Source organism: Cyanistes caeruleus, chromosome 1 (genome assembly GCF_971803275.1).
Source record: "Cyanistes caeruleus chromosome 1, bCyaCae1.hap1.1, whole genome shotgun sequence".
Lineage (NCBI taxonomy): Eukaryota > Metazoa > Chordata > Aves > Passeriformes > Paridae > Cyanistes > Cyanistes caeruleus.
In genome coordinates, this window is record NC_141701.1 from 112,943,520 (window position 1) to 112,970,653 (window position 27,134).

At 38.3% G+C, this 27,134-nt stretch overlaps 1 protein-coding gene across 4 annotated transcripts in view; it reads right to left on the minus strand.

Annotated features, from left to right (window-relative positions):
• CMC1 (C-X9-C motif containing 1) overlaps positions 1–26,533 on the minus strand; it is a 42,040-nt gene extending 15,507 nt beyond the window's left edge. The window contains exons 1-2 of one of the 4 annotated variants that reach the window (XM_086850894.1): positions 26,392–26,533; positions 14,513–14,605 (exon numbers count right to left, since the gene is read on the minus strand). In XM_086850894.1, coding sequence (XP_086707020.1) covers positions 14,513–14,605; positions 26,392–26,416 — 118 coding nt within the window. In that variant the 5' untranslated portion in view covers positions 26,417–26,533. Of the gene's footprint in view, positions 1–14,512; positions 14,606–15,121; positions 16,419–25,939 lie in introns of those variants that run through there. The other 3 variants (XM_023919838.2, XM_086850905.1, XM_086850899.1) reach the window with 3 other exon arrangements.
• Between the last annotated feature and the right edge of the window lie 601 nt (positions 26,534–27,134).

A 27,134-nucleotide genomic window follows, 5' to 3' on the forward strand; every position in this document is an offset into this window, starting at 1 on the left:
ATCATGACAGTTCTCTTTCACTTATGGTCTTATCTCCATTTACATGTCTGAAGAGAGACTAAGAATCACTACCAGTAGAATACACTTTACCTCAATTTAGACACCCAAAATTCTGACTGCTGAAAATCAGAAAAAGCTGATTCTGAAAGTACCTTCCTGTCCTTGTTGGCTTGAGCCTTGATAAGGAAGTGGGGTAAGGGGACAGGGAAGAGAGAGAGAAAGAGAGAGGACTGCAATTGGGATGTCTCCCATCCTACTTAACCAAAAATCAAAGGAGGAGTTTGAGGAGCTGACGTAGTCTCCAAGGTTGTTCCACTTACAAGGGTCTCCTCTCTGAACACTGCAGAACAGGATGGAGTAACTTCTATCCTTCTTGAGCTTTGAAAGACTGCAAAAGGGAGAAGAGGAAGGCTAGACTGTTTCTTGCTCACAGTCATCCCCTCTGATTGCTTGAAATACAACAAGTGTTAGGCGTTGATTTTTGTCACAAATTCAGCCAAGGCTTAGAGACCTAAGCTCTTGACAGCTGTTAGGACAAAAAATCCCAAGTAAAATGTTATTGTATAATCAGTTCAGATGTGGACACACAAAAGATTGCAAGTACCAGATCTCTTTATAACACAGTAGAACCCAGACAGCAGTGGATCAACCTTACAATCAAACTGAAGATGGTGACTGTATTACATTAGAAACAAGGGGATTCTACCTGTTTCACACAAAAGAGTTATAGTCAAGTTACAATTTACTGCTTATGTGAAACGTATCTGGCTGAACCCGATACCACAACCCAAACAATGTTACCTTTAAGTACTTTTAACACATTCACAGAGGTGATTATTTCTCCGCTTTATTAGAGTGGCTGAATTAGCTTTCAGGCAAGTCAAGCCATTGCAACTCAAACATTAGGGCCACAGAGATCTGTAATATCAGGTCTGGAAAAAACAGCAGTGCAATGAAACCACTGCAGAAAACAAAATCATAAACAGAACAGAACTGTTCATCTGAATTACTGGTGAGAGCAGATAGCTGAAGCAAAAGTTTGCAACTCTGTTAAATATCTTCCTTCTATAGAAGCAAAAAAATTATTTTTTGGGATTGTAGCTTACTAAATATTCTTTGCCCAACAATCAATGTTTCTCAATGGTTTGTGCAGTCAGTAAGTAGTATTTGCATGAATTTGACAGCAGCATGAAGAGGACGGATCCCCTCAGCAGAATTTTGGTTTAGAACTGCTAAAGTCTTATAGTTACTCAACAGATGGAGCATATCAAAATAAACTTACACAACAGTCTTGCTAAAGCAAAAGAATCTTTTCCACACCATTTCCATGCCCCACAAAGGACTCAAAACTTCCTCAAGCTGTTTGGAATGTATAAAATAAAACGTAAAAAATCATCACACATACATGCACGAATATGCTTTTTAATGTCCTTAAATTTGGAATAGTTTTCAAAAGTATGGGGACATCTCTATTACAAAGAAAAAAGCTGAAGAACCATTAATACTATCACTGAACTGTGATGAAGCATTGTTACGTGTAGCTAATATAAAATATTTTAAATATAGGACTTCTGGTGTAAGTCACTGAAGACACTGAAGAGAAGCTGTGAGCTCTTCTAGCACCCCATTAAAGATTAGTTAATTACTAATTAAATCTTAAGTTATATAACCCCAAACGCTATACATTCTTTTATATTTCTCTTGTCCATGTTCTGTGGAAAGCAATGGCAAGTTTCTGTTCATTAACTAGATATATGCTGAAGCCTACATTTAACATAAAACAAACCAAACCACTCAGAAAAGACATGCAAAGAAGCACAAGGAGGAAATCAGGACAGATCAGAAATGACAAAGATTATTTACACCAGAGAAAAATAATGAGTTCTTTTCAGCACTGGCCTTATGAATCATTTTGACTGGGCTGTCAGAGTCACTGTAGAAAATTATCACCCCAAAGGCAGGGAAAAAAAGTAATAAGCAAGAAAGTTTGAAGCTGCAGACTGTGATCACTCTTGTTTACTGGATCTAAATTTCTTCAACCTGAAAGCATGAGTTCTGCTTGTGAATTTAAATGTCATTTTTAACATCACAGCATTAAAGATTTTGGGGGTTTGTATTTAAAATTCTTCATGCTCCTGAAAACAACTCTGGAATCTCAGGGTTCAACACCTTCCCTAACCCACTTCAGTGACTTTGATAGAAATAGTTTTCCAGGATGGTTACCGAATAAGCCTTTTATCTTTATTTTTCCCTTTTGCCTGTTTAACATAAATCAGATCATCCTATTTCTTCTGTTTAAAGTTCTGCTTTTATTCAGATCACTGCCAGGAATTTCCCCAGTATCTGAGAACATAAATTGCTTGATATACAAAGAAAGGTTTGTTTAGGCATTAAATCCCAAAAAAAACTTAGAATGCAAAAAGCATTCTTTGAATGCTAAAATAAAACTAAGCACTGAAACATTAATCAAATTACAGGACAAACACAGGCATACTAGGTATGGCCCCAAGAGAAGACGATGTCTTCCCAAAGTCCTTTGCAGACCTGCATCCCTTTCATGTTTGATAAATGTGCCCCCCAAGGGCACTCAGGTTTGATAAGCATTTCACAGAACTGAGGATCATGCTTTCGAGGCATAGCTAGACCAGACTAGATTGCATCAAGAAGTCCTACTTTCAACTATCTTTGTCTTTACACATTACACACTTTCTGTACATTCCCCACATATTAAACCATAGCATTCAGAAGCTCTTTTTGCAAACATTAGCTGTGTCTCCCTAAAATAACTTTTTTGAAGTCTGACAGTTTACAGCCATAGGTGAGATTACATCTCAAGGCACAACTTTGCAGCGCTTTAGTTTCACCAGCATCACAAGCATCCCATTACAGCAGAGTATGGGACATTTCTGTCACCAGAAAACAAAGCAGGACCTGTATCAAGCCTGGCATGCAAATGAAACAATCATTTTTTAATTTTGTGCTTCAAAAAGAACTATTTAAACATGCCTGAAATATGTTGTTGATCTGAAAGCTTGAAGGGCATATTCTGTGTATGGTGAAGAGGAGGGAAAAGAAGAACTAGAACCTCCTTGAGAGATTCTAGATCACAGCCAGAAAGAAAGAAAACTATAAAGTACACAACATTATAGGTGACGAAAGTAATACAAGGAAATCTTGAACTTAAATATCAGAAGCCAAATAAAAAGGCATTATTGACTTAAACAAACCTTTCTTTAAACTCGTTTTAGGGAAAAGGTAAGAAGGCAGATATCTTAATACCATAATTAAAGTCCCAAATTCCCTACAACCATTTCAGCTCCTTCCCAATACAATGGATAAATACTAAGAGGAGAATCTGTTTACTCCATCCAAAGGAAATTTTCATGCCCAGGTCTTCTATATTATCTTCTTCAAAACTCCTCGTATAAGTTCATTTCCTACTCATTATTCCATCAGAATGACTACCTTCCCTCCTTTCCTTCCAAATCCTTTACTAGTATCCCTCTCAAATCTAGGATACAGCAGCTAAACTGCTTTTCTTATTCCCTGATCATAAATTTAAAGCCTCATCCATATTTCCAAAGCACTGAACAGCTCTAGGATTCCTTGATCACCCCCTTTCCTATCCTATCCTCTGACCAGCTCTGCAGCTCTTGATTCCTCATCCAAACAACCTCTTGCCTTCTATTACATGATTAAACTTCCTGTAGAGGTATCCATCCTGATTTGAAGCAGTAAATGTTCCAAGCACTCTTTTCTGAAGGACTGTTAAAATTCAGAGGGATGACAATACAGCACAAATGTTTTATGACTGTTCAATACCGTAGCCTTTACTCCCTTCTTCGGCAACAGACCTTTAAGTAAGAAACTCTTCAGAGCACAAATCTCCCCACTCTTTTTCTATGCAGCACCACAGAGACAACTACAGGAAAGCAGCTATAACAACAACAGAACTAAATTCGAGGGTGGGAAAGAGGGGGATTATTTTTTATTGTTATTAAGCAGACCTGAAAAATAACGTATAAGAACATAGTTCTGTTCAGCAACAGACAACATATCTCTACCATAAAAAAAACACCTGTGCATTGTCAGTGCTGTAACCAGAAGACCTGTTAACTACTACATCAAAGAAAAAGTGCTAGAGGGACAACTCTGTTTGAGCTAAGAAATCTTTAGAACTACTGCTCTACATGGAAAAAGAAGCTGATAATGTTTTCATCCCAAAACAGGATGCAAATTTGAGATTTCATTGTTTTCAGCAAACAATGAAGAACACTTAGACCAAAAAGCATGAAGAACACTTAGAAAACCACATCTTATTTCAACTTTGTGTTCCCTTATTGCCTGATAAAACCTGTGATTCCTGCCCCATTTTTTTTACCGGTTCTGCTGAGTCACAACATCCTACACAAAGATATGTACAACAGGTACAGGTCTCCAACATACAGGAGATTGAAACTGCGATGCTCATAATCCCGTCTCATTAAATCAAAGCATGTTAAGTAAAACCACAACTCCTGTTCTGATTTCCATTTAGTATTAACTCCTGTTGAGCTTCATTTCAACTTCTGAGATTTTGGATAACCAATTTTCTTTGGCAAATGCACTTGGTCAACTTCATGTGTTCAATGTGTAAAGAATGGACAGAAGCTTTCCCCTATCACCTTATGCTGAGTACAAGGCCAATGTATTACTTTTAGGCTGCCTGAATGCTCACTATTTATTGTATTTCTGAATACACAGTAGCAACTTTTTGACCAAACTAAGTTTCATTTTCCACTGCTGAACCTAATGGTATCTATACAACACATTCTGACTTCAATAGTTGAAAAATAGCCTCTTTTCTGTGTGAAACTAACCCCAGGGTAATATTAATAATTCATATACAACATAAATATTAATACACAGGCAATGGGAATATAGCATGACCTCTTAAAAGGATTAAGATTTATTTACACTAAGTGCTGCGTAACTGTTGAATGTAGTATCTAAGAGGGGTTTATAATGCAAAATTGCAGAGCAACTGCTTCATACATTGTTAAGGACAAGCAGCTAAAAAAACAGCTACTGTGAGTCACATGAACTGCCATTGCTCTGTCCACCTACACCACAGTAACACCTCACTGTAACACTCTAACACTGCACCCATAGGTTATTACCACCATCAACTGAATGGATGCAGAAACCCCCTACAGAATCCCAAGTTTGCATTCATTTGCTGGTAATAAAAATGACTGACACAGAAGAACCAAAATGTGTCAACTGCGAAAGAAAACTATGAGATCAGCAAGCCCCATATATTACATCTGGGAAAAGGTATTAGTCAGTGGCTGGAACAGTACCCTCACCCTTTTGTTGGGGGAAGAACCTGACCATGTCTCCTCCACTATGGACACTCACCTCACACTGTGCCATAAATACTGACCTAAATACCATTAAATACCCCAAGATCAGTAGATACAGGCAAGATCAAATTTTTCTATTTTTATGGTTTGTGCCAATCTTACCTTACAAGGATCCTAAGACACAAAACCAGCTATTCAACCTAACACTGTAGAACTGTACTACTGGAGAACTGGAAACAGAGCACATAAAAGGCATATACATCAATGCTAGCATCATTTCTGAAAAAAACAAGTTTGGAGAAATTATGACAGAGAAGAGACTTTTAAACTTTTGTCATCAGTGGGCAAAGAATTTCCAGGTACAGAAGTCAAATGAAGACAGCAACAATGATTCAGTTTTAATGGGGAGTTTGTCAGGGAGCAGTAATATGACTAAAGGGTAGAAATAACTGATGATTCTGATGCTTAGTTTCAAATTCAACTCTTCCAACAATCCAACAAATGATACAAAAGCACAAAGGCAATTCGTTTTTTTATTTCCTTATATACAGCTAAAGTATTTCCATTCTGCAGATGTTACAACACATGAATCCAGCCTGGAAGAATAGTTTTCCTCTTAAAACTGGATTACCAACTGACCTGGATAATACAATAATTGTATCTCACCATACGAGCTGTGAAAGAAGCAATCCTATGGTTCAACTTTCAGCAGTTAGCTTGGGGAGCTCTTGTCATGGATATTACTACCATGTACTACAATAATCCAAAACCACACAGGTATCCCCTATTTAAACCAGCATTTGTTAAGAATATGTAATTAATCTGGGCTATGTTAATGTATTTATGATGGGCAGGGAAATCAATTTGAAATTCAGGATCTTAGCTGGAAACCAATAAAATCCGTAACTTGAGAAAAGCAAATTGAACGACTGGACAAAACACAGGTAACCTCTTGAGGTTCTCATTTGTGAGCTCTGAACTACCAATATCACTTTAATATCTATACATAAAAATCTCTACCAGGTAAGAGAATCAAAATCAAGACGGGGATTGTAAGATATGGCAACCTGGCTGAAATTGATATTCATTAGAGTACTCTTTGCATGAATAGGAGCATTTGGACTCTGTGGTCTTTATCAGAGCCCCAGCTGGTAATGGTTGAAGGTTAATGCCTTACCCCATTCTGTTCAATTTTCTGTCCTAATTAGTCCTCTAAATCTATAGCTGTGAGCACCAAGTGTCTGTGCTCAAAAGAAACTAATTAATGCTAGCAAATTAGATCAAGTCCAAAGATCCAACAGCCAAACTCTTAAATGCTCCTTGTTAATAGGAAGTGTAGCTGTCAATAACTGCTGTTGGTGGCTATAATGAGGCCTCTTTCTTTCACTGAAAGTGATTTCATTTCTCTTTGTCCCTGTAAAAGCTGTTCCATTCCCTAATAAATAAAAAAATTTAAAAAAATAAAGAAAAAAAAACCCCACACAACTAAGTTGCAGTGGTAAAGCTAGCAGTCTGACCCATTTCTTGTCATCAGCTGGGCTGAAGTAACATGGACGGGGGGAAGAACAAAAATAATCAAACCAGGCAAGTTCCCTCCCTGAACATTTTCTTCAAAGTCCTAAAAACTTGTTAGAACACTGAAATTTCTATCACCAAGCAAGACAATATGCCCTCATATTTCTTTTCAATAAATTAGCTTAGAGTAGTTAATGTTGTTATCATTCACTCAAATAAACAAACAAACAAACAAACCCACACAAATCTAGACTCTAATTTCTTCAAATTCTAATTTACATATAGCTGTTTTCTCTGCCCAGTTTGTTGGAGCAAAGCTCAATATACCATAATCCCTCTAGAGATTGCATTAATTCACATAGTTAAATGTGACGAGAGTAAATGTTCATTGAAATATATAGCATTGAATATTTTTCCAAAATAAAAGCTATTGTGTGCAAATAAGAACATCGTATAAAAACTCAGCATCTTACTCTTGAGGAATGCTAGCCAGAAAAAAAGCTCATAGCAATTTACTAGCAGTACTAAATATAACTGTACACTATCAAAACATCTAAAATAATTTAAATAACTGACAACTGCACAACACATATAACATAATGTAATACCAAGAGTTTCATACAGGGCCATGCCGTCGCACACAATGTGAATATAATATACTTCAATATTCAGATAATAATATCCAGATAATAAATACAGCAACAGAAGACGACAGTTTTCTTCCATTCTCCACCTTCAGTTTTGTTGCTGAATTGAAACTCCATTCTCAAATTATACTAACCTTCTTCTCACAAAAATGGAGTTGGAGATAATAATGCAGCATGGTTTTTTTCCTTCTCCTAAAAGAAGGCTATTTTGGCCATAAAAAAATCAGTGATTCTTCCACTGTAATCTCTCCAGCTTTCCACCAAACTCTGAATAATATGGACATAAGCATATGTCCATGATATGGACATGTAAGCAAGTTCTGATCACAGCAGCTCAATTAAAAAAAAGGGTACCAGCAGCTGTCATGTTAACTCATTGATTTTTATCAGTCACTTGATCTTTTTGTTTTGGTCAATTAGAAGATCACTTTGTTCCCAGATACTCCTAGGAGATGTGAACTTGAAAAAAAAAATTTGGAAGAACTATATTTTCATAATGATGCAAAGTGGATGAGTGAAGTTCAGCTTTAAATGGTGATTTTAGTTTTAATTTGCTATAAGACAAGAACACTCATCAAAATTTTTAAGTAGAGCTGTCATGTAATTTCCCTCTACTCTGAGTCTTAGCATCTTCTGATGTCAGAACTGTAGGTACCAACAGGTTAATCCTCCCTCAGCATTCAACAAGGGTTGGCAACAATAAACAGAACTCCTTTTGCAACACCGAGGAAAGTAAGCAACATCAAGCAAAATTTGCTAAGGATTTCACACATTTCATTATCTGCATTTCTGATAGGAAAGTATATATAAAAAGAATGGATTTTTTTAAGAAGGAGTATCTAAAGGTGTGCTTGGGCATTTAAATGTACAGCACCACATGTAGTTCAATCAGAAATTTCTTCAGATTTATGGACCTTGCTATGTCAGGTGTAAGGGTCATGGTCTAGAGCAGGTGGCCCCTACGGGGACAGAGATAATGTCAGTGACAGGACTGTTGAGTAACTGCACATTATCAAAACTCCGGATGACACTGGTCATGCTCAACTGTAGAGAAGCCTGCAGTAGTGTTGCATCCCATCATCTTCACTAAGTATCAACACGAGCCCTGAGGAGGAGAGGGCTAATGGGAAATCTGGAAAATGGGAGGAGGGTGGTTGCTTGGAAATGTCCTTTTCCAGCCACACTTTCCAAACCATTTTTAAAGCCCTGCCAAGTATCATGAGATTTTTTCAGCAATGTAACTCCATTTGCTTTAATTACACAGCTCCTACAAACAGCAGAACCAACACAACACTGTTCTCCAGTGAAGGTCCTCAACTTGGCACAAATAGAAATATCTTCCTTGTGTGTCCCTCGTAAAAATTTTCAAATAGACTAATAAATTTATTTTAAAAGGACAGAAGAACTTGTCATCTTGATCAAATGGATGTCTCCCACAATATGCTTAAAATAAGAAATGGCTACATTTACTGCATGGCAGAACCAGGCTGAGTTGTTCCTGCAGTCACCCTGAAAAGCATCTAGGTCTATTTCCTACTTGAATCCTTCAATCTTACAATAGAGTCTCAGTTACAGAAAATGTCTGCAGGTCCCTCTTTTTGACCTTTAAAATCCAGATGATGTGACACTAACAGACAATAAAATTCAGAGGAAAGAAGTTCAGAACTTAAGCCCCTTGTCTCTGGAGCAAGTTGTCCTTCTTCTAGGAAAAAAAAAAGGTTGTGAGGTTTTGGAAGGTGGGCAGAAACACTTTACAATACAACAAATACACAAAACATCTACAATAAATATAATAATTAATAAATAATAAATCTAATACATAATTAATTTCATTATTGTTATGACTCTGTGACCCAGTAATTTCTTTTTGGAATTTCGATTCAAGACAACTTCTTCAGAGTCTAAACCCACAACATCTCATGGTCAGTCATTTCTATTTTCCAAGCCAAGCCACACAAAATTAAACCAAATTAAGCTGACAGTCCAAGTTTGTGTATTTCTGTTACCAAAAAAAATGCCCATCAAGTTCAGTTTCAGAATCTGTAACTTTGGACAGCACAGTAAGTGCTCTCAAGAAATTAGAAAAACTTTTCTGTATAAATGGTCAAGAATCAGCCACAAATCTTGCAGGTTTTTCCATGACTGTCCCTACTTTTAGAGCATGGAGTTGCCCCTAGTTTTAGAGCATGGAGTCACGGAAAGCAAAGCACAGCTGGATGAAACTACAGAACTTTTGATGTATTAAAGCCCACCATTCTGATGAAAAATGCTAACTCCAGGTTCCTGAAATTTGCTATGATTTTGCCTTGAAGAAGCTTATTCATATTTAAATTTTGTAACTGGAAATTAAAGCAAAACAGCAAAACAATTTGCTTAAGAAATTATTTCATAAAAGCAGTTAAGTGAGTCAATGACTAATAGATGATCCTTTTAGTTACTTAGGTTTGAAATGCAAGGACATGCTGATACAGAAATATATAATTTAATATTATTTCAGGCAAACTCTTACTACGGTTTGTAAAAATACAGTGAAACATTCCTGTATGACAATGTTTTGGGGGTTTTTTTTTGATTGTTTTTTGACACTTTTGCCCACAATTTCATGTACACACAGACAGTTCATGGATATGAACACAATGAAGCATATTTACATAATGGTCACAGAAAACTGACTAGTGTTTCCCAGAAAGCACGCTAAAAGAATTACTACCCAAGTTACTAAAATTACTAATACATCCATTTTCACTGAAAAAACTGCTTGAAAATCTTAAATCACACAAAAATCATTTTGATACTGAGAGCTACAAAATTCTTAAGAAACATGCACCACACAAGAACTCGAACAATCTGCAAAAAAAAAGTTGTAAGCAAATTTAAATAATCTAAGTAAAATGAAATATGATCAGACACAATACTTAATTGTTCTTAAAAATTATCAGTTGGATATACTTTCCATGGCTATTTCTTCCCTAAGCCATTTTGGTAGGCTAACAGCCAAGCACAGCAATGAGCCACCCATTTAACTGGGTGGCAGGCTCACTTCTTAAGTTAACAAAACCTTTATTTTTTTTATTTATTTTTGTAACCCTTGGGGTTTCTTTTCCCTGGACGGCTCTGGAACACGTGCTGGACAGGCTGTCATTACTTGCATTATTAGCTCTGATAAGCACACAGCTCTAGGTGGTATAGCTGCAGGCTAAGGTACCGGGCTGGGTACAGATGGACCCCTGTGCTCACGCAGAGCACTATTGAATGTATAGGGGCTCCCCATAGGGACACATGTGAACCCAGCCTGATCAAGCCAATTGTAAGGGCCCATATTTGTGGAACAGCTTTATTTCCTACACTACCGATGCATTTATCACAATTTCCTAAAGACAAAAAGAAACAGAGGTCTACTAATAGGAGTTTCTGAACATGAACTTAACATAAAGCAGAAAATCCTACATTGAGAGCAAGTTAAATGCGTATCCCTGCCCTCAGTGTAAACAACTCCATCTCAGGCATGTATGTACACTCCACAGCACACAAACCAAGTCACAAGAGCTTTGATTACTTAATTACACAGCTTATGTTCATAGCTTGTAATTGTTTACAGCATAAAAAGCATAGCCTATTTACTCTGATTAACACCTATCCCTGTGTACTAACAAGACAAATGTATTCCAGGAATAATCTCACAATGGATTTCTAAAATGGTAAATCTACTGATCATAGAACTGCTTAAGCTTCATTTCCCATGGTTTGGTCTCTCCTCTCCACCCAGATGAAAAGGTGTACAACAGAATAACTGAAGCTTTGCTACCACCATTTTATTTTAATAGAGGAATTAGTGTGGGATTTTGCCTGCCTCTTTTTAAAAAATATGTTTCAGAAATACTCAGTTTCTACTCCTAACTTTCACACAATTTGATCAAAGCTGGCTCACAGGTGACTGAGGAATGACGGGGAGATAGATGTATCCACAAACCTTATTTTCCTAAAGATACAAAACTAAACTCAATACAGAAGAAAGAAGGAAGAAATTATACTTTTGCCTACCACCACAGAAAAACCATAACATTTGGCTTTAAAATTTATGGAGGGAAAATGATGGAGAAGCTGCAAGGTCCACAGTTCACAGCTCATGAACCTCCAATATTGGTTGCTGCCACAGAAAATGAAGATGCTGAAACCAAAGTCCTCCTGTTACACGAAGTTCAGAGGAGAAAAACACATACACAGTGTCCCTTTGGTTAATCTCAAACAAGCAAGCTCCCAAAATACTTTTAACCAACATCTTTCAAATGACCCACACTATTGCAATTGCTTTTCATCTTCATTTTTTCACCAACAGGTATATAGTTCAAAGTAAAAATGATTCAACTATTGTTCAAATGGGAAAAAAGGTCTGTTAAGTCCTTCTGGCAGCACTGGAAGGCACCTGATGCCACCTACCTTTGGCAGATACTATTGTAACACTTCTTATTTATATTTTTTGGAGAACCTCTAAAAGCAGCTGCCTAAAAATACACTAGTCCACTTTACCTAGACTTGATTCTAGTCACAGAGTGCTTTAAGGACAAAACTCCAGAAACTTCTTTTGAAGTTTCTTAAATAATATCGAAATGCAAAAAGCCACATGCCATCAGGGAAACAACTGTTCTTACTGCCATGGTAAAAGTCACTGAAATAATTCAGGTAAAACAATATGGCAACAAACTAAAATGAACTCCTTTGTTATTAAATACTGTTGGAAGATGCACAGAAGACACTGATAAAAATTTGAAGAAACAAATGTTAAAACAAGTTACACTGTGTGGGAGGTTTGCTATACAGCTGAGTGAAAGTACAGAAGTTTTTTAACTTCTCACACCTTGAGGTATCCATTTCAACTATGAAATGCCTTTTTTTTTTTTTTTTTTCCTGTGAGCCACTGAAGGAAGGATGTACTGAAGAAGATCTATCCTCAACAGGAAGTGGCTTCTCAAATAAAAAAGAATGTACTATGGAAAAACTGTGCAAATGTAGCTACTCATGGACTGGCTGCTTTGACTGGAATAAAAAAGGGATTCCAGTCTAAGGCTACAGATAGCACTGCACATGAAACTCCTTCACTGCACCACTCAGAGGTGAGCTACTCCAAAGTAGTTGGAGCCAGGAGTGTACAACGTGCTACAAGATGACATCAATATTACACATATATACACACACACACACATATATATGTATAAAACTTGACAAAAACAAGCCCTTCAAACAATGGCAGCTTTACCAGACTTTGTGTTGAGATGGGATGGGGCCACAAGCATCCCTGGCACCACGCAGAGGTTCATTCTCCAGACAACTTGTGGCAAAGCGCTTAAAAGAGTTGTCATTTCAAAAAAAAATGTGTCAGGTTTGACAAGTGCTCCAAATCCACTGACCTTTTCAGTTATGACAAGTGGCTGTGAGTAGTTTGCTACCTAGCAGAAATTTCCAAAAATTAAATACTCAATGTGTCCTTTCAAGGTGAAGGTGTCATTTTAACAACGAGTGAGAAAGTAACTCCTTTGCAAAAAAAACTTGCGCTTTGGAGAAAGCATTTAGAAAATAAGTATTTGGATATGTTTACCTAGTTATGTAATTTTTGGTTTGGTTTCGTTGGTGAACAAAATGTGTGTCACCTACAAAAACCTCCTATATCTGTACACTTTAAAAGGATATAAACAGAACTTTCTAACATACTAAAAATCTTCCCGAAGAGAGTTTTAGGGGATTGAAAACACTGACATGCAACACCTTGTAGTTTTGAACGAAAAGCTAATTGACATCAGGGAAGAAGATAATTTATTAGCCCAATTTTAAGCAAAACAATTGCAAAACTCATGGATAGGACTGAAAAATGAGTATAATTAAGTAAAATTTAGTAAGTGAAAGTAACTATGCAAATTCATAGATCCCCTTCCATGGTGATCAATGCATCTCTGTAAGGTATCTTGTCCAGGCATGACACCCATTAAGATCAAGTGCTGAAATAAACTAAACTTAGAACCAGATATTCAAATTACTGTGTCTCAGTGTTAAAGATTTTAAAAATTATGATGCATATTCAGTTGTACGGATCTTGATAAAAAGTACTGTTACTAACAGTAATCTTGTCAGATTGATAAACAGCTTAAAAACCTTTTAAAGTACTGATTGTTTCATCTTTATCTGATCTTTTTTAACTTCTATTTTTACATTTATAATGTGCATAATATGTAAGTACATTTGCATAATTTATAAATTAATATACCTATACTGGGATTGTGCAGTCAGAATTTTTTTACTGATGGGGTGCATGAACAAAAGAAGTTTAAAGAGCACAGATCTGGATGACCAGATGCAAATGCGCTCTACTGAAAGCTGACACTTGTACGGAATAATTCCATGGCTTTTCATCCACTCTTACAGCAGCATTCTTGGCTAACCTGTGTGTAAGTAGCTCTCAGCAGAGGTGGTTACACCACTTTAAAGAGTTACTGTCCAGTACTCTTCAAAAGAAAATGAAAGCAGAAATACACTGCATCAGTCTATTTCAACATTTGTCTAGTAACATGTGTGTTTATGTGCATGGACCATTTCAATGTTGGGGCAAGAAAAGGATGCAGTAAGTTGGGAATATTTAAACAAATTTATTATAATGAGAAATGCTTTAACTGGAGGTTTGCATGAGACAATTGAATTTATATAGGTAGTAAATACTTAAATACAGTAACTCTTGCACTGCTCTGTCACCACCAGACTGAGATGTGAAAAGTTTTTTATTATTCATACTAAATTCTACAGCCCTTAAGAACAAGTCATTTTGGAAAACAGTCCACATCACCAAGCAGCCAAAGCCAACACAGCAGATTTGTATGTTTCAATACTGGTTTCACAGTGAACTGATAGGATGGAGATCACACATATTAATTCTCTGACTACGTGATTTCAAAGATAAGGATTATATCCAGGGCACAAAAGTGAATACATATGATCTCCTAATGAATATTTGACTCTTACCTTGCACCTTATCTGAACACAGCTCCTTGGCTCGATCCCTCATTATTTGTGGAATCAAAACATCTTTTTCTACATGTCTCAGCTTAGAGTTTTCTGCAAGAATGAAAAAAAGATAATTTTGAAAAAAAAAATTGTTATCTATACATCAGAAAAAGTTAGTCTAAAGAAATAACATTGTTTATGTAACATACAAGACTACACTAAAACTGTCACAAACAGCAGCAGAAAGTACCATGAAAGCACCACACAGTTTAAAAGAATGGAAAGTCCTAAATTTGCTCATACAAATATGATATTATATAATAATAGATAATAGTTTATTATTATATTATTTTGATAATTATTATTTAGATAATAATAGATAATAGATAAAAAATATGAGCATTATCCTGAATATTTCTACTCTGTTTAATGAGCACTATGAACCAAAAATAAAGGAGTAAATTCTGGCAGCACTTTTGAATTTCTGCCTTACTGAATGAAAAAATCTGCATACAGATAGCACAGCAGTTAAACACTTTTATTTCTGGATACTAGTATTTTTCCATGCACATGATATGTATGTACTCTTTCATTCACTGACACAAAGCTGAGAAAAACAGCACATACTAGAGCACAACCTAGAATTTGTGCAGTTTTGTGGGAAGACTTCAGTTCTTCAGAAGAAAATGTAGTCTCTTCAATGGAGGATCTTTTTCACTGAGAAATCCAACTTAAAAGGAAGAAATGCTGCTGCCTGATTTCTATACTTAAAAGTAAATTTGTAGTTTGCTTTCAGTTGTCTCCAGAATTCTCTTCAGTACAGCTAGTGATTTGGAATAAACAACACAGACCATTATAAAAAAAAAAAAAAATACTGCTTTTCCAAAACCACTTTATTCAAAACAAAGGGATGAGAATTTATCAGGAATAGTTTGTTACTTCTCAGTTTCTGAGTTTAAAACCTTTTAAAGAACATTTGCTCAATCCAATGCAGTTACACCAAATGCCTGGTTTTCATCTTCAAACACACTATTTATTCAACCTTTGAAGTTGATATCACATTTCAGAATAGCACCAGTTAGGATGCTCACACATCAGAGTTATTTTGGGTGACAATCATTTCAATTTAAAATCGCTTATTAAAAAGGAGATGAAATGAAGAAAAAGTAAAAGTGTAATGTATTGAAACTAAGGAAAGAAGCAGGTTTTCCGTTACCTGCAGCTTACAAACACTTATTCAGAGCATTTTTGGTTACCTCTCCATTAAAAACAAGCAAAACCAACATTTGTCATTCTTAAGTCATCATCTTTTAGAGTTTACTAATGCTAAGAGATTACATTATGAGATTACACAGTATTACATATGTGATACTACTAGTAGAATCTGGCAACAACAGAGGATTACAATGAGTAATATACAGAATCTGAACTAAAGACATTTCTCCTCAAAAATATCCTTCTTAGCATTTCTACAGCAGGGAAAAAGCCTCTATTACATGTATGTACATACAACAAAAACACTAAAAACAAACAGCTCAGGACTTAGATTTGCTTCAATGCTCTGATTTTCATATTAAAACATTGCAAATTTCAGATTTCTACAAATACATTATTTTACAGATAAAATATTATAAATATCCTTCATTTTCATTTTCTGCAGAGCATCAGTGCAATGACTGTACCAAACACTTGGTACAGTACATAGGCAACAGACAAGATAGAGCTGTCAGAAAATGTCCATGCATGTTTTATAAACAGGACAAATCAGTTCAGCTGAATGACATGGCAGGAACTGGCACCACCAGGCTACGTGCCTCAGCTCCATCCATTCCAGTCAAAGCAAGCTGGCATTGCAGCCTTCCTGTCCTCTCCCCATCCCTGTGATGCTCTTTTCCCTCTGCCCACACAGATAGGCTCAGCAGCCCTGTGGTGAATGAAAGAGGAAGTTAATTTCCTTTAAAGGTAAATACATTTCCTGTTAGGCAATTTTTCAGCTAGGCAAATTTACTGATCCTGTGAACAAAAGTTCCGTGTATAACTCCAAAGCTGCCTATATGAGGGAATTCTGTGAGACTAGGACAAGAGGAAAAACTGAAGTACCATGAGTACCACTGGCTCAAATGACAGTCTGAATTTCTGCTCCCCACACTTTCTTTTTCTAAACTCAACTTGGCTATACTGGTGCTTGGAGTAACCAGAGTACAAATGCAGATACAGTTAAACAAGTGGGTTGCCACCTGTCACCAAAAGGGAAGTTTTACCAGTCCCACATTGCCCTTACCCACACCCATCACATTATCATTATTATGTACCTAACCACACAGAAAGTGAGCAAGTCAAAACAGAAAACTAACTCAAATACATGCAAAAAAGTGCTTCTCGGCTGATTCACACTTTGGAGTAATTAGATCTACTTATCTACTTCCCATAATTAGCATAACAGAATGTCTTGAGTTGGAAGGGACCCACAAGGATCATCACAAGACCAACCCTTGGCTCTGCACAGGTTCAACATGGAAATGTAGCAGAGAGAAGTCCTTAGGGCCTGGGAAGAACAGCTGGGCTTCCCCTGCTGGCAAAGCTAGCCAGACGCGTCCACGATTTTCACAATGACAAAGCACAGGGCTTCAGTGCAAGGATCAGCTATCCCACCACTGACAAAGAGAAGTGGGTACAAATTCAACTAAAGGCTAAAAAGGAAACAAGACACAGGGCCATCTGGAAAAAAACAAGCAAGCAAGCAAAGAAAAAAACCCAAAAAGAGAAGATATCACTGATAGCCAAAAACGGTCAAAAAAGAACATTGAGTTTTCTCTTAGGTTAAATACCCAATCTTCTGTTTGATTATTCAAAGGAAAAGGCGCGTAAGATTGATAGCAAGGAGTAGCTCTACTGGTGTTAACACCAGCACAACCAGAACCATGACAGAACAGTGCTCCAGGCAAATTCCTTCTTTTTAGTCCCATGTTGTCAAGTCTACAAATGTTGAAAATGCAGGAAAGAGAGGGCACATCAGGACACTGGGCAGCATGCAGTAGGAAGAATGAGAAGAGAGCTACAACAGTACTTCAAAGATAATTACACAATAGTATAAAGGAAACTACAGTAAAGACTGTTTATAAACTCATCTACAGATTTTAGAAGAATCTCTGTTGTGAAGTATCAGTTTTAATTTTTTTTTAATTTTACAAATGTTTGTATTTACTGGATTTTGCCTTTGTATTTTTAATTAGAAAATATTTATTGCTTAATAATGGTTGGACTCAATGGTGTTAAACTTAGCCTAAGTGACTCTATGAAAAGCCCAAGCAATTTTAATTATTTTATCCTGTCTAAGTTTCAGGCTCTGGGTGGAACTACCTCTCCGAATAGCTCAAACGCAGATGTTCAGTTTGGGCAGTACTGAATTTACCTGTGAGTTTCAACTGTAACATCTTAAGTATTTGAATATTCTTCCTTTATTCTAAACTATCCACTGCATTACGATTAGAGTGTTCACTAGCTCCTTGAAAATATAAGTCTACAGGCAAGGAATCTGTGTGACAGAACTACTGAATGTTTCCTAAACACTGATCAGCAGATTCCAGAATGCTCCTCTTGGGGAGAAAGAATAGATGAGAAGATGAAGAACAGTTAAAGAAGTTACAAACTTGCAGAGGAAAAAAAACTAAAAGGGGAGAAAGCTACAGAAAGGGGGAATAAATTTGTGAAAGAGAAATGGTTTTCCATAAAACCTCAGCCCAGTGTAAAGAATTGAAGAGAGAGATGACTAAACTGGGAGATATCCCTCTTCACCAAATCGCTAAGAAACATGTACCACTTTTTTTTTTAACAAATAAAATCTGTGGAGTTTGGCAAATCTCAGTGCTTGTGGCTCTTTGTTGCATACAAAATGTAGGGCACAAGACTGCAGTTGTAATAATAGCTTTCTGTGGTTGATCAGAACTCTCAGCTGAAAAAGCTCTTTACTGCCATGGAAAGCCAAGGACCACAGCTGGTCAGTTTAATAGTTTTCATTATTTTTGTAAAAATGACTAAACCCCAAAAAACTAATATACATTAATAGGAACGAGGACATCCCAACCACTAGAACACATCAAATTCACTCTGTATGGCAGCTGGGAAAACAGATGACAAATAATTTGCTGGCTTTTTAGCCTCTGACCAAAGGACCCAGGATGGCCTTGAGAACAACAGGAGCACAGTGCAGAGCTGTGCTGAAAGCAGCAGACCTTTAAGGGGAAAAGGAGAATGAAATACAAAGCTTTACAGTCCTAACAACAAAAGGGACTGTAAAGTTCTCACATTAATTAGGACACTATTACAAGAAGAGGATACCAAGACAAAAGCTTTCCTAGAAGAGTGATCTGAGAGAAGTCATATCATCTCCCCGCTTTGTTCAACAGAGCTGGTAACTGACTTGCTCACTCACCTACAACCTGCTGGTAGTTAACAGCTCTGCTCTCAGATCTTTCATGACTTCGGGTAGCAGGAACATAGATTACTCAGGAAAGTTGAAATCTGCTCTACCCAGATACTTAAAGAGGCCTCATACTTTCTCCATCCAAGGGGAACTGAGTCAAGCAATTCCACTAACAGTCTTTGAAACATGCATTTATTTATACAACTTATAATTTGGATTTTCTTGATTTTTTGTTTGTCCACATTCAAAAAATGCTCCAAATAGTACTTTAAATACTATTGTTCTTTCATTAAGAATCACAGTATATAAAAAAAACAGATAAAGCTTTAGTAACTTTTATCATTTTAATTTTAGTAACTATATAATTTTAATTAGCAACTGTACTACCTCATGTTTTTCTTGAAATCCCACTTCTATCAACTTTTAAACATCAGTTACATTCCTTTCTAGCAAAAATGCTGTATCCAAGTGAAAATACAACTTCATGAAATAGATAAATTTTAAAAGCAATCACTTTCACTGTTTTGGAAGACTGGTTGAGAAATGTGGAGCCATAAAGGGGGCCTTCTTGTTTATTGCACTTTAATATGTTTTTCCTACCAGTTGCCATCAAAAGTAAGCAGCTGTGAGTAGACAGATTTCTAAGATACCTTTATTTTTTTAAGTGAGAAATAAAACTTGAAAAACTATCAATAAGAATTTCAGCACTAGAGAGAGCAGTTACTAAAGTGAAAAGGGAAGAAACCCAAGGAGTTGCATGCAGAATTACCATCTCATCACATTTGAAGAAAATTTCCCCTGCAAATTATGTTTTTTATCTTGAAGGGAAGGCCTTGTTTTCATCTATGATGAGTCTACTAAAACTTGAATTTAACAGCCATTCTGTGATTTCTTCCATATGCAGATCTACAGTATACACAACACTTGAGATGGTTTGGAAAATGAGTAACAAGTTTATAACTAAGTTGCAAAATTGCATTAATTTAGAGGATTCAGTTATTTCTCATGTCACTCAGTAAAAATTGTTTCTGTAAGGTAAATATTCCATTTCCTTAAAAAGGTTTTGCTTTAAAGCACTTGCCTATGAGCTAACTAAAAAAATACACTGGAAAAGTAAACTTTTCTTAATAATAGAAGGAACAGCACAGTGTCCACTGCCTGCTTATTGGCAAACATTCCTTTCATCAATCAGACTATTGGTTCTAGATGTTAATTTTTTTTTCAGAAAAATCAGCTCTATTTTAGTGCACCTATAACAGTGTTTTGAATAAGCAAATATAATTAGAGCTTATTCTTATTAGTACTCCTCCAGGAAAATAATGCATTCGATTGAAAATTTTCATCTCCATTATTCTGCCTAGCTTATTCCCCTTGTATTAAACAAAAATTACCATTCTTAGGTTAATTCATGTGAATCATTTATGTATATGTGCATCATAAAAACTTATCCAAAAAGTCTGTATCATTGAATATATTATCAACTACTCAAAACCTCAATTTGAAAACACTAAGTCACACATCAGAACAACTTAATTTAGAGACAGACCCATTAAAGTAATGGGAGAAAAAAAAACTTATCTTTCTAAAATCTTAGGGTCTTTTCCTACAGTTGTAATTTGATGCATCAATTAATTCTTTAAGTATCCAATCCTGTGACCTTTGGGAGGGCTTCTGTGCCTTAACTGGCAAGGAATTCATGGGGTCAAAGCTAAATTTTAGCATCCTGCTTTGTAAACCTCAGTCCTAAAAAACCCTGCAGAATCCTATCAAAAAAGTAAAGAATTTTATCAGTCAAAGACATCCAGTGTGAATTGACAGATGATGGACCATGACCAAATAAACACATTTATATTTATGTGAAAGGCTACTGAGTTTGGTAATTTCATTTGCACATTGGTGTTTGCATACAAACTAGAGCCTTAAGTAGTGAGTTTCTACTGAGGTTTTAAAGTATAGAAGGACAATATGAAATGACAGAAGTGTTATCATCCAAGTGAAACTAGATCTGTGATACCCCAAAACCCTTATTTAAAAGCAAAAGAAACTTATCAATGCAGCTTTTCTATGCAGTACCCTTCTTTCTTTTTCTTTAAATGTATATGAATAAATTTATTTGTATTTAAAAAGTTCCAGATTTTGAGATCTTTCTAATACTGACATCATTTTAAATTAAGATGGAGTACAGAGATGACAACACCAGGGAAAATTTCCAAAGCTTTAACTTCTCACCATTCTATCATCACCTCAAAGTCAATTTTCACCTTTTTCACTGGCTGAATTTGTTATCTTACATTTTGCTTTGGGGCTCATGTTCCTGCAATATGGCAGTACTGGATTACGAGGATGCTGTTTGCTAAAAGTGAACAATGGCAGCAAGTCTGTAATACCTAGAAAGAAAAGGAAAAGCAGACCTGACAAAGCACGCTTTCTTGTTAATTACATGCAGATTGCAAACGCTCATACATCTAGTGAGTAATAAGTAAAGCCAAGCCGACACAAGGAGATATTTTTACACTGCTGATCACACAGCAAATCCAGTTACAGGGCCTGAAAATTAATTACAGATTAGGACTTAATATTTACTACTGGAAATAATGCAGCTTCATTAACACATGGCCTGTACCATTGCTCAAGTATGATGGACCTTTCTGTTTCTTACTCCATGTGAAAGTAAGCAATAAATTCTTGGACACTGTTCATGGTTAGTTGGAAAGGATGTAAAAGAAATAGGGATTATACACTTGAGATTATACGTACTTGCTCAAGTATGATGGCCAGTTAGAAAAACTTAGGTTGTGAGCTACCTAGAAAGGGAACACCTCAGCCCACCTCAAATCCCATTTGACAGCAGATGAGAATTTCAGCAAAATGCAGAAAACACAGACTAACAACTAGGGCTGTCAACTGACCAAGGATTAAACTAGCAGAGCCAGCTCAAATTCCACCACCACTGAAGAACTTCTGAGTGCTTCACTTGGTAACTAATGCAAAATCCTCAACACAACTTTCTGTCACTTAAACAAAACACCATGCAGCAGGATTTCAGCAACCAAATTCACATTCCAGGGGTTTTTCTGAGATGCCAAAATATATTAACAGCACAGACACAATTCAATTCCTACATATAGGATAGGGCTGCACACTTTTTAAAAAGTCAAGCCCACACATTTGAGCACCTCTTGTCTGAAATCAGTCTCAAGTGTATAATCCCTATTTCTTCTACATCCTTTCTAACTAACAGTGAACAGTGTCCAAGAATTTACTGCTTGCTTTCACTTGGAGTAAGAAACAGAGAAAGGTCCTGAAAAAAACACAATCTGAATCGTATAAACCAAACAGATCACATAAAATAGATCTAAACAGTGACATAAGAAATTGTGCAATAATTTGCACCAGAAAAAAGAGATGAGTAAGAGGTAAATACAATGTAGAAACAGCAAAGTACCCAATATGGACAAGGAAGGGATGCAGGAAAATCTAACAACCAAAGAACCATAACAACATTATTACAAGAGGAGATGTTAACCACCTAAGATTTGCCACCATGCCCAATACCATTAATCAGCTGCTCCAGCACTACATAGTCCTCCTCACCAATTTTCAGAAGCGTGTGACAAGTTGTAATGAAAAACAATGTAAATCACAAATAAAAGTTTCATTATAGAAACAGATCTGCCCAAACTCCTTGACAGCTTGAATATTTAGCTCTTTAGCCACTTGTTTCAATATAAAATTTATACGTCTCATTCCAAATAAAGAACATCACACACAAATAAAGAACGAGGCTTATGAATAACAGGACCGAATACCATTCTTCCTGCAATTTTTTAAAAAAAATTTCTTTAACTGCAAGTAAGGATTAAGAGACAAATTAAAAACAATGCCTACCTTTGACTTCTGTACCTATGTAGTAAATGAGCAATCAGTACGTACAATATAAATGAATGAACATCTTGGAAACTAACATCAGGGATATGATCAAAACACACCAGTGTTCTCTTAAGTTTTGGAGCATGAGGTGACAAGGCTAAAAGCCTTTCAATTACATTAACACAAGGATTGCAGATGTTATTCTGGCAACTTATGTTACTAATCACAAACTTACCTAAAAGATGTTTAATTAAAAGTTGAAACAGAACAGCTGAAAAGCAACTTTTCCTTTTACTTCTATATTTTTTCCCTTTAAATTCGACATTGCTTTATCCTCCATTATTTTATCTTTTTTATCTTTTGAAGCTATAATTTAATAATTTTCAATGTATTCTTCTAGCTCTAGCCTTACTGTCCTTGCCACTATGAAACAAGTCGCATCCATTCGGCAAGCCAGAATTTCTCCATCCACTGATAAAAATGCTGTTGTATTTAACAACCTAGACTTCCACCTGAACAAATAGACATGTTAAGTAACTTAGGAAAAATCAGTCTTCAGACCCTCTGCTTTTAAGCCCTATGTCAAGGATAGGCACCAAAACCTGTATTGTCTATCTCAGCTATTGTCCATGACTCCATTTTACACATCTGTGATTCTTCAACTAGGGATCCAAGCATCACCGCCTGAAAATGACAGCTATAACCAAGTGCACATTAAAAATAAAATGAGCTTTCTCATAACCCATGGCCTCTACTACTAAAAACAGCACCCTACATAGCTTTGGAAGTGCTGCATACAAAAACCAAATTCAAGGCTGGGCTGCAGCACATTCATTTTGGAGAAGGATAAAAGGAAATAGTGTAACGTTTTCCTGAACTGAGAGGAGATGCTGACTCCCTCAAAGGCAGAGAGACCCTCCAGGAAGACCTAAACAAATTAAGGGTGGAACAATCACCAACCATGTGAAGTTTAACACAGTTTAGTACCTGGGATGGAGCAATTCTGGATGTATAGACAGACTGGGGAAAGAGCATCTGGAGAGCAGCACTGCAGAAAGTGCTGGTCATGGTAGATGGCAAGTTGAATGTGAGCCAGCAGTGCCCTGGCAGCCAGGAGGGCCAATCCTGTCCTGCGGGGCATCAGGTACAGCAGCACCAGCTGGGCAAGGGAGAGGATTGTCCCGCTCTGCTCTGGAGTGGCCTCACCTCAAGTGTGGTTTGTTTTGGGCACCACAATACAAAAAGGATATAAAACTTCAGGAGAGCATCATAGGGAGAGCTACAAAGTTGGCATGGGGCCTGGAGGAGAGGAAAGGCCTAGAGCCTCTCAAGGAGCAGCTGAGGTCACTTGTTTGTTCAGCCTGGAGACTCACTGCAGTCTGCAGCTTTCTCACAAGGGGAAAACCAGAAGCTTTAAGCTGAGTTAGGGAAAGCTTTTTAAGTTGGATATTAGGAAAAGGTTTTTCACCCAGATGGTGGCTGGGCACTGGAACAGGCTCTCCAGGGAAATTCTCATGACACCAAGCCTGACACAGCTCAAGAAGTGTCTGGACAACACACTGAGGCACATGGTGCAATTCCTGGGGAAGTCATGTGCAGGGCCAAGAACTGGACTTGAGGATCCATGTGGGTCTATTCCAACTCAGGATAGTCTGTGATTTTATGAACATAAAATCTTGTGAACATGTTTTCTGCTGGTTTATTTATTTGATCACTTAATGACACAACCACAGTTTCTTCCCAAACTGTGGCTACCAAAGAACTCCTCCCATAAAAATCACGACATAATTCACAAGTTCTACAATCTGAGATTCAAAGAACTACTTGATATTCACTCCTTACTGCCTTTCAAAGCCATGGGAATGCTTGTGTCTTTTGTGACCCTAAAATGAAGTATCAGTCATGGTAACAATTTACAGAACTGTGATCCTCCCTTTTTTTTTTTCTCATATATGAGCCAAGATGCAGTTAACAATGATGACATTAAAACCTACCACACCACGATATTTGGGTTAACACCTCACTAATACAAAAAGGGCAGCTCACACTTCTTGAAGCTATTGTTCCAGTTTCTCTACTACCTTACTTAGACATCTCCACTTTTAGATCATTCTGAGGTTTTCAGCAGAGCTGTATAAGCCAGAAACTGATGGGGAGTGGTGGGAGGGAAGCAAAAGATAGTGGATAACAAGGCAGCAGATTTAGAGAGGTGTCAGTAAGCAATGCCACAGCTCAGGAGATGAATCTCAGTATTGGTGTCACATAGCAGGTACCCTAAGTACACCCTCAGCAGTCCTACCACAGCTAACACACAACCACAGTATGGTTTGGGAGGGACAGATAATGTCATTATATACATAAATAGGGAAGCAGAATGCTGATGACTTCAGTGTTTGGTGCCATGCTTTTTGTTCTGCACTGAAATCACAACAGGTTGAATCTACTGGGAGTAGCTCACTTGGTTAGAGCATGCTGCTAATAACACCAAGGTTGTGGGTTTGATCCCATTATGCACCATTTATTTAAGAGTCAAACTCAATGATCCCTGTGGGTCCCTTACAACTCAGAATATTCTGTGAATCTGTGAATTAACAAATGTAATAACTAGGCTTTTTCCCAAAGGACAACTGGGAAGCGATATTACGCTGTAGATGAACATCCACCACTTGAAATGTCTCAGTAAGTTTTATAACATTGCATTAATTGAGTAACAGATCAATGCTTAGAGGATACAATTAATAAACACAGAACTTGACTACTCTATGAACACCTTGTTTGCAAGGCCTGGAGACCCAGGTCCAGGACAGGTTTCCATGAGAAACCGAGAGCCTGGCCTTGACCAGCATCCTTTGGCTTTTGGAGAAGCAGCCACAGGCGGCAGGGACCGAGGTGCACAGCCACGACCACCGCAGGTCCCCACCATCTACGGGAGACTCAACACCTTGCATTAACTGAAGGGAATGAATGGCCTTTTAAGACATCAAGCCGAAGGCGCCTGACTCGGGAACTCTGGGCACAATGAGCAAACACTACATGGGTAAAAAAGGCCAGGGACTTTCATTCACTCCTGCGGACACGTGTCTATAACCATTCGGACAAGACCTCGGTAGCACGAAGCCGAGGACCACGTAACCTTGGTGCTTTGCCTTTACCTTTGTTACACAGCCGGAGAGGCACCTGGACGCCCGGGAGCTGCCTTCGCCCCGCGTCCTGCCGCTGGAGGTCACGGCAGCGGGGCGGCAAGGAGGGAAGGACGGAGGTGGCGGCGGGAGTCCCTGAGGGCGGCGGGGACGTCCCAGTCCGCCGGGAACCCCGCGGAGGCCGGGCCGGAGCCCTCCGGGGTGACCCCTCCCAGCACCCACCGGCAGTACGCAGCAGCCCAGGCCACCGCCTTCTCCGCCGGCTGTGAGGGGCCAGCGGAAAGCCACGGGGGGGTTCCCACAGGAAGCCCTGGAGAGGCGAGCGGCAGTGGGGGAGAGGAGGGCGGGGGTGAAGTGAGTATGTGTGGGGGGTGCTCCGCAGCCCCGTCGTCCTCCCTTCTTCCCTCCCGCTTTCTTTTTTTCTTTCCCTCCCTCCCACTCGCCCGCCCGTCGGCCGCCCCTACCTGCGGCGCCGGGGGGAGGCTCCATCTGCGGCCTCACGCAGCGGCGGCAGCTGCGCACACCGTGCGCCGCCACTTGCCCGGCCCTGCGGCGCAGGCGCGGCACAGCCCGGCCGCTCCTCCCGCTCCTCCCCGCGGCGGGCGGAGACCGGGGCCGGGAGCGCTGAGGGTGAGGGTGCCGTGCGTGTGTGCATGTGGGCACTGCGGCGGCCCTGAGGCACCTGCACTGAGCCGCCATCGAACCGTCACCGCGGTGAGCGGCGCCCAGAGACCGTGGGTGGGCTCATACTCGGTGAGTCACCGAGGGATCACAAAATCACAGAATGGGTCAGGTTGAAAAGGGACCGCAGTGGGTCATCTGGTTCAACCTACCTGCGCAAACAGGGTCATCCTAGAGGACTGTGTCCAGGTCGTTCTGGAGTATCTCTTGTGGAGGACACTCCCCACGCTCTCTGGGCCGCCTGTTCTAGTGCGTGGTCACCTGTACAGTAAAGAAGTTCTTCCTCATATTCAGGTGGAAGTTCCTGTGCATCAGTTTCTGCCTGTTGCCCCTTGTCCTATCCGGCACCACTGAGTGGAGCCTGGCTCCATCCTCTTGGCACCCCCACTTTAGATATTTGTATGCATTGATCAGGTCCTCTGACAGATGTTTCTTCTCTCTTCTCAAGACTGAACAGGCCTAGCTCCTTCAGCCTTTCCTCATAAGAGAGATGCTCCAGTCCCCCACTCATCCTCATTGCCCTCGA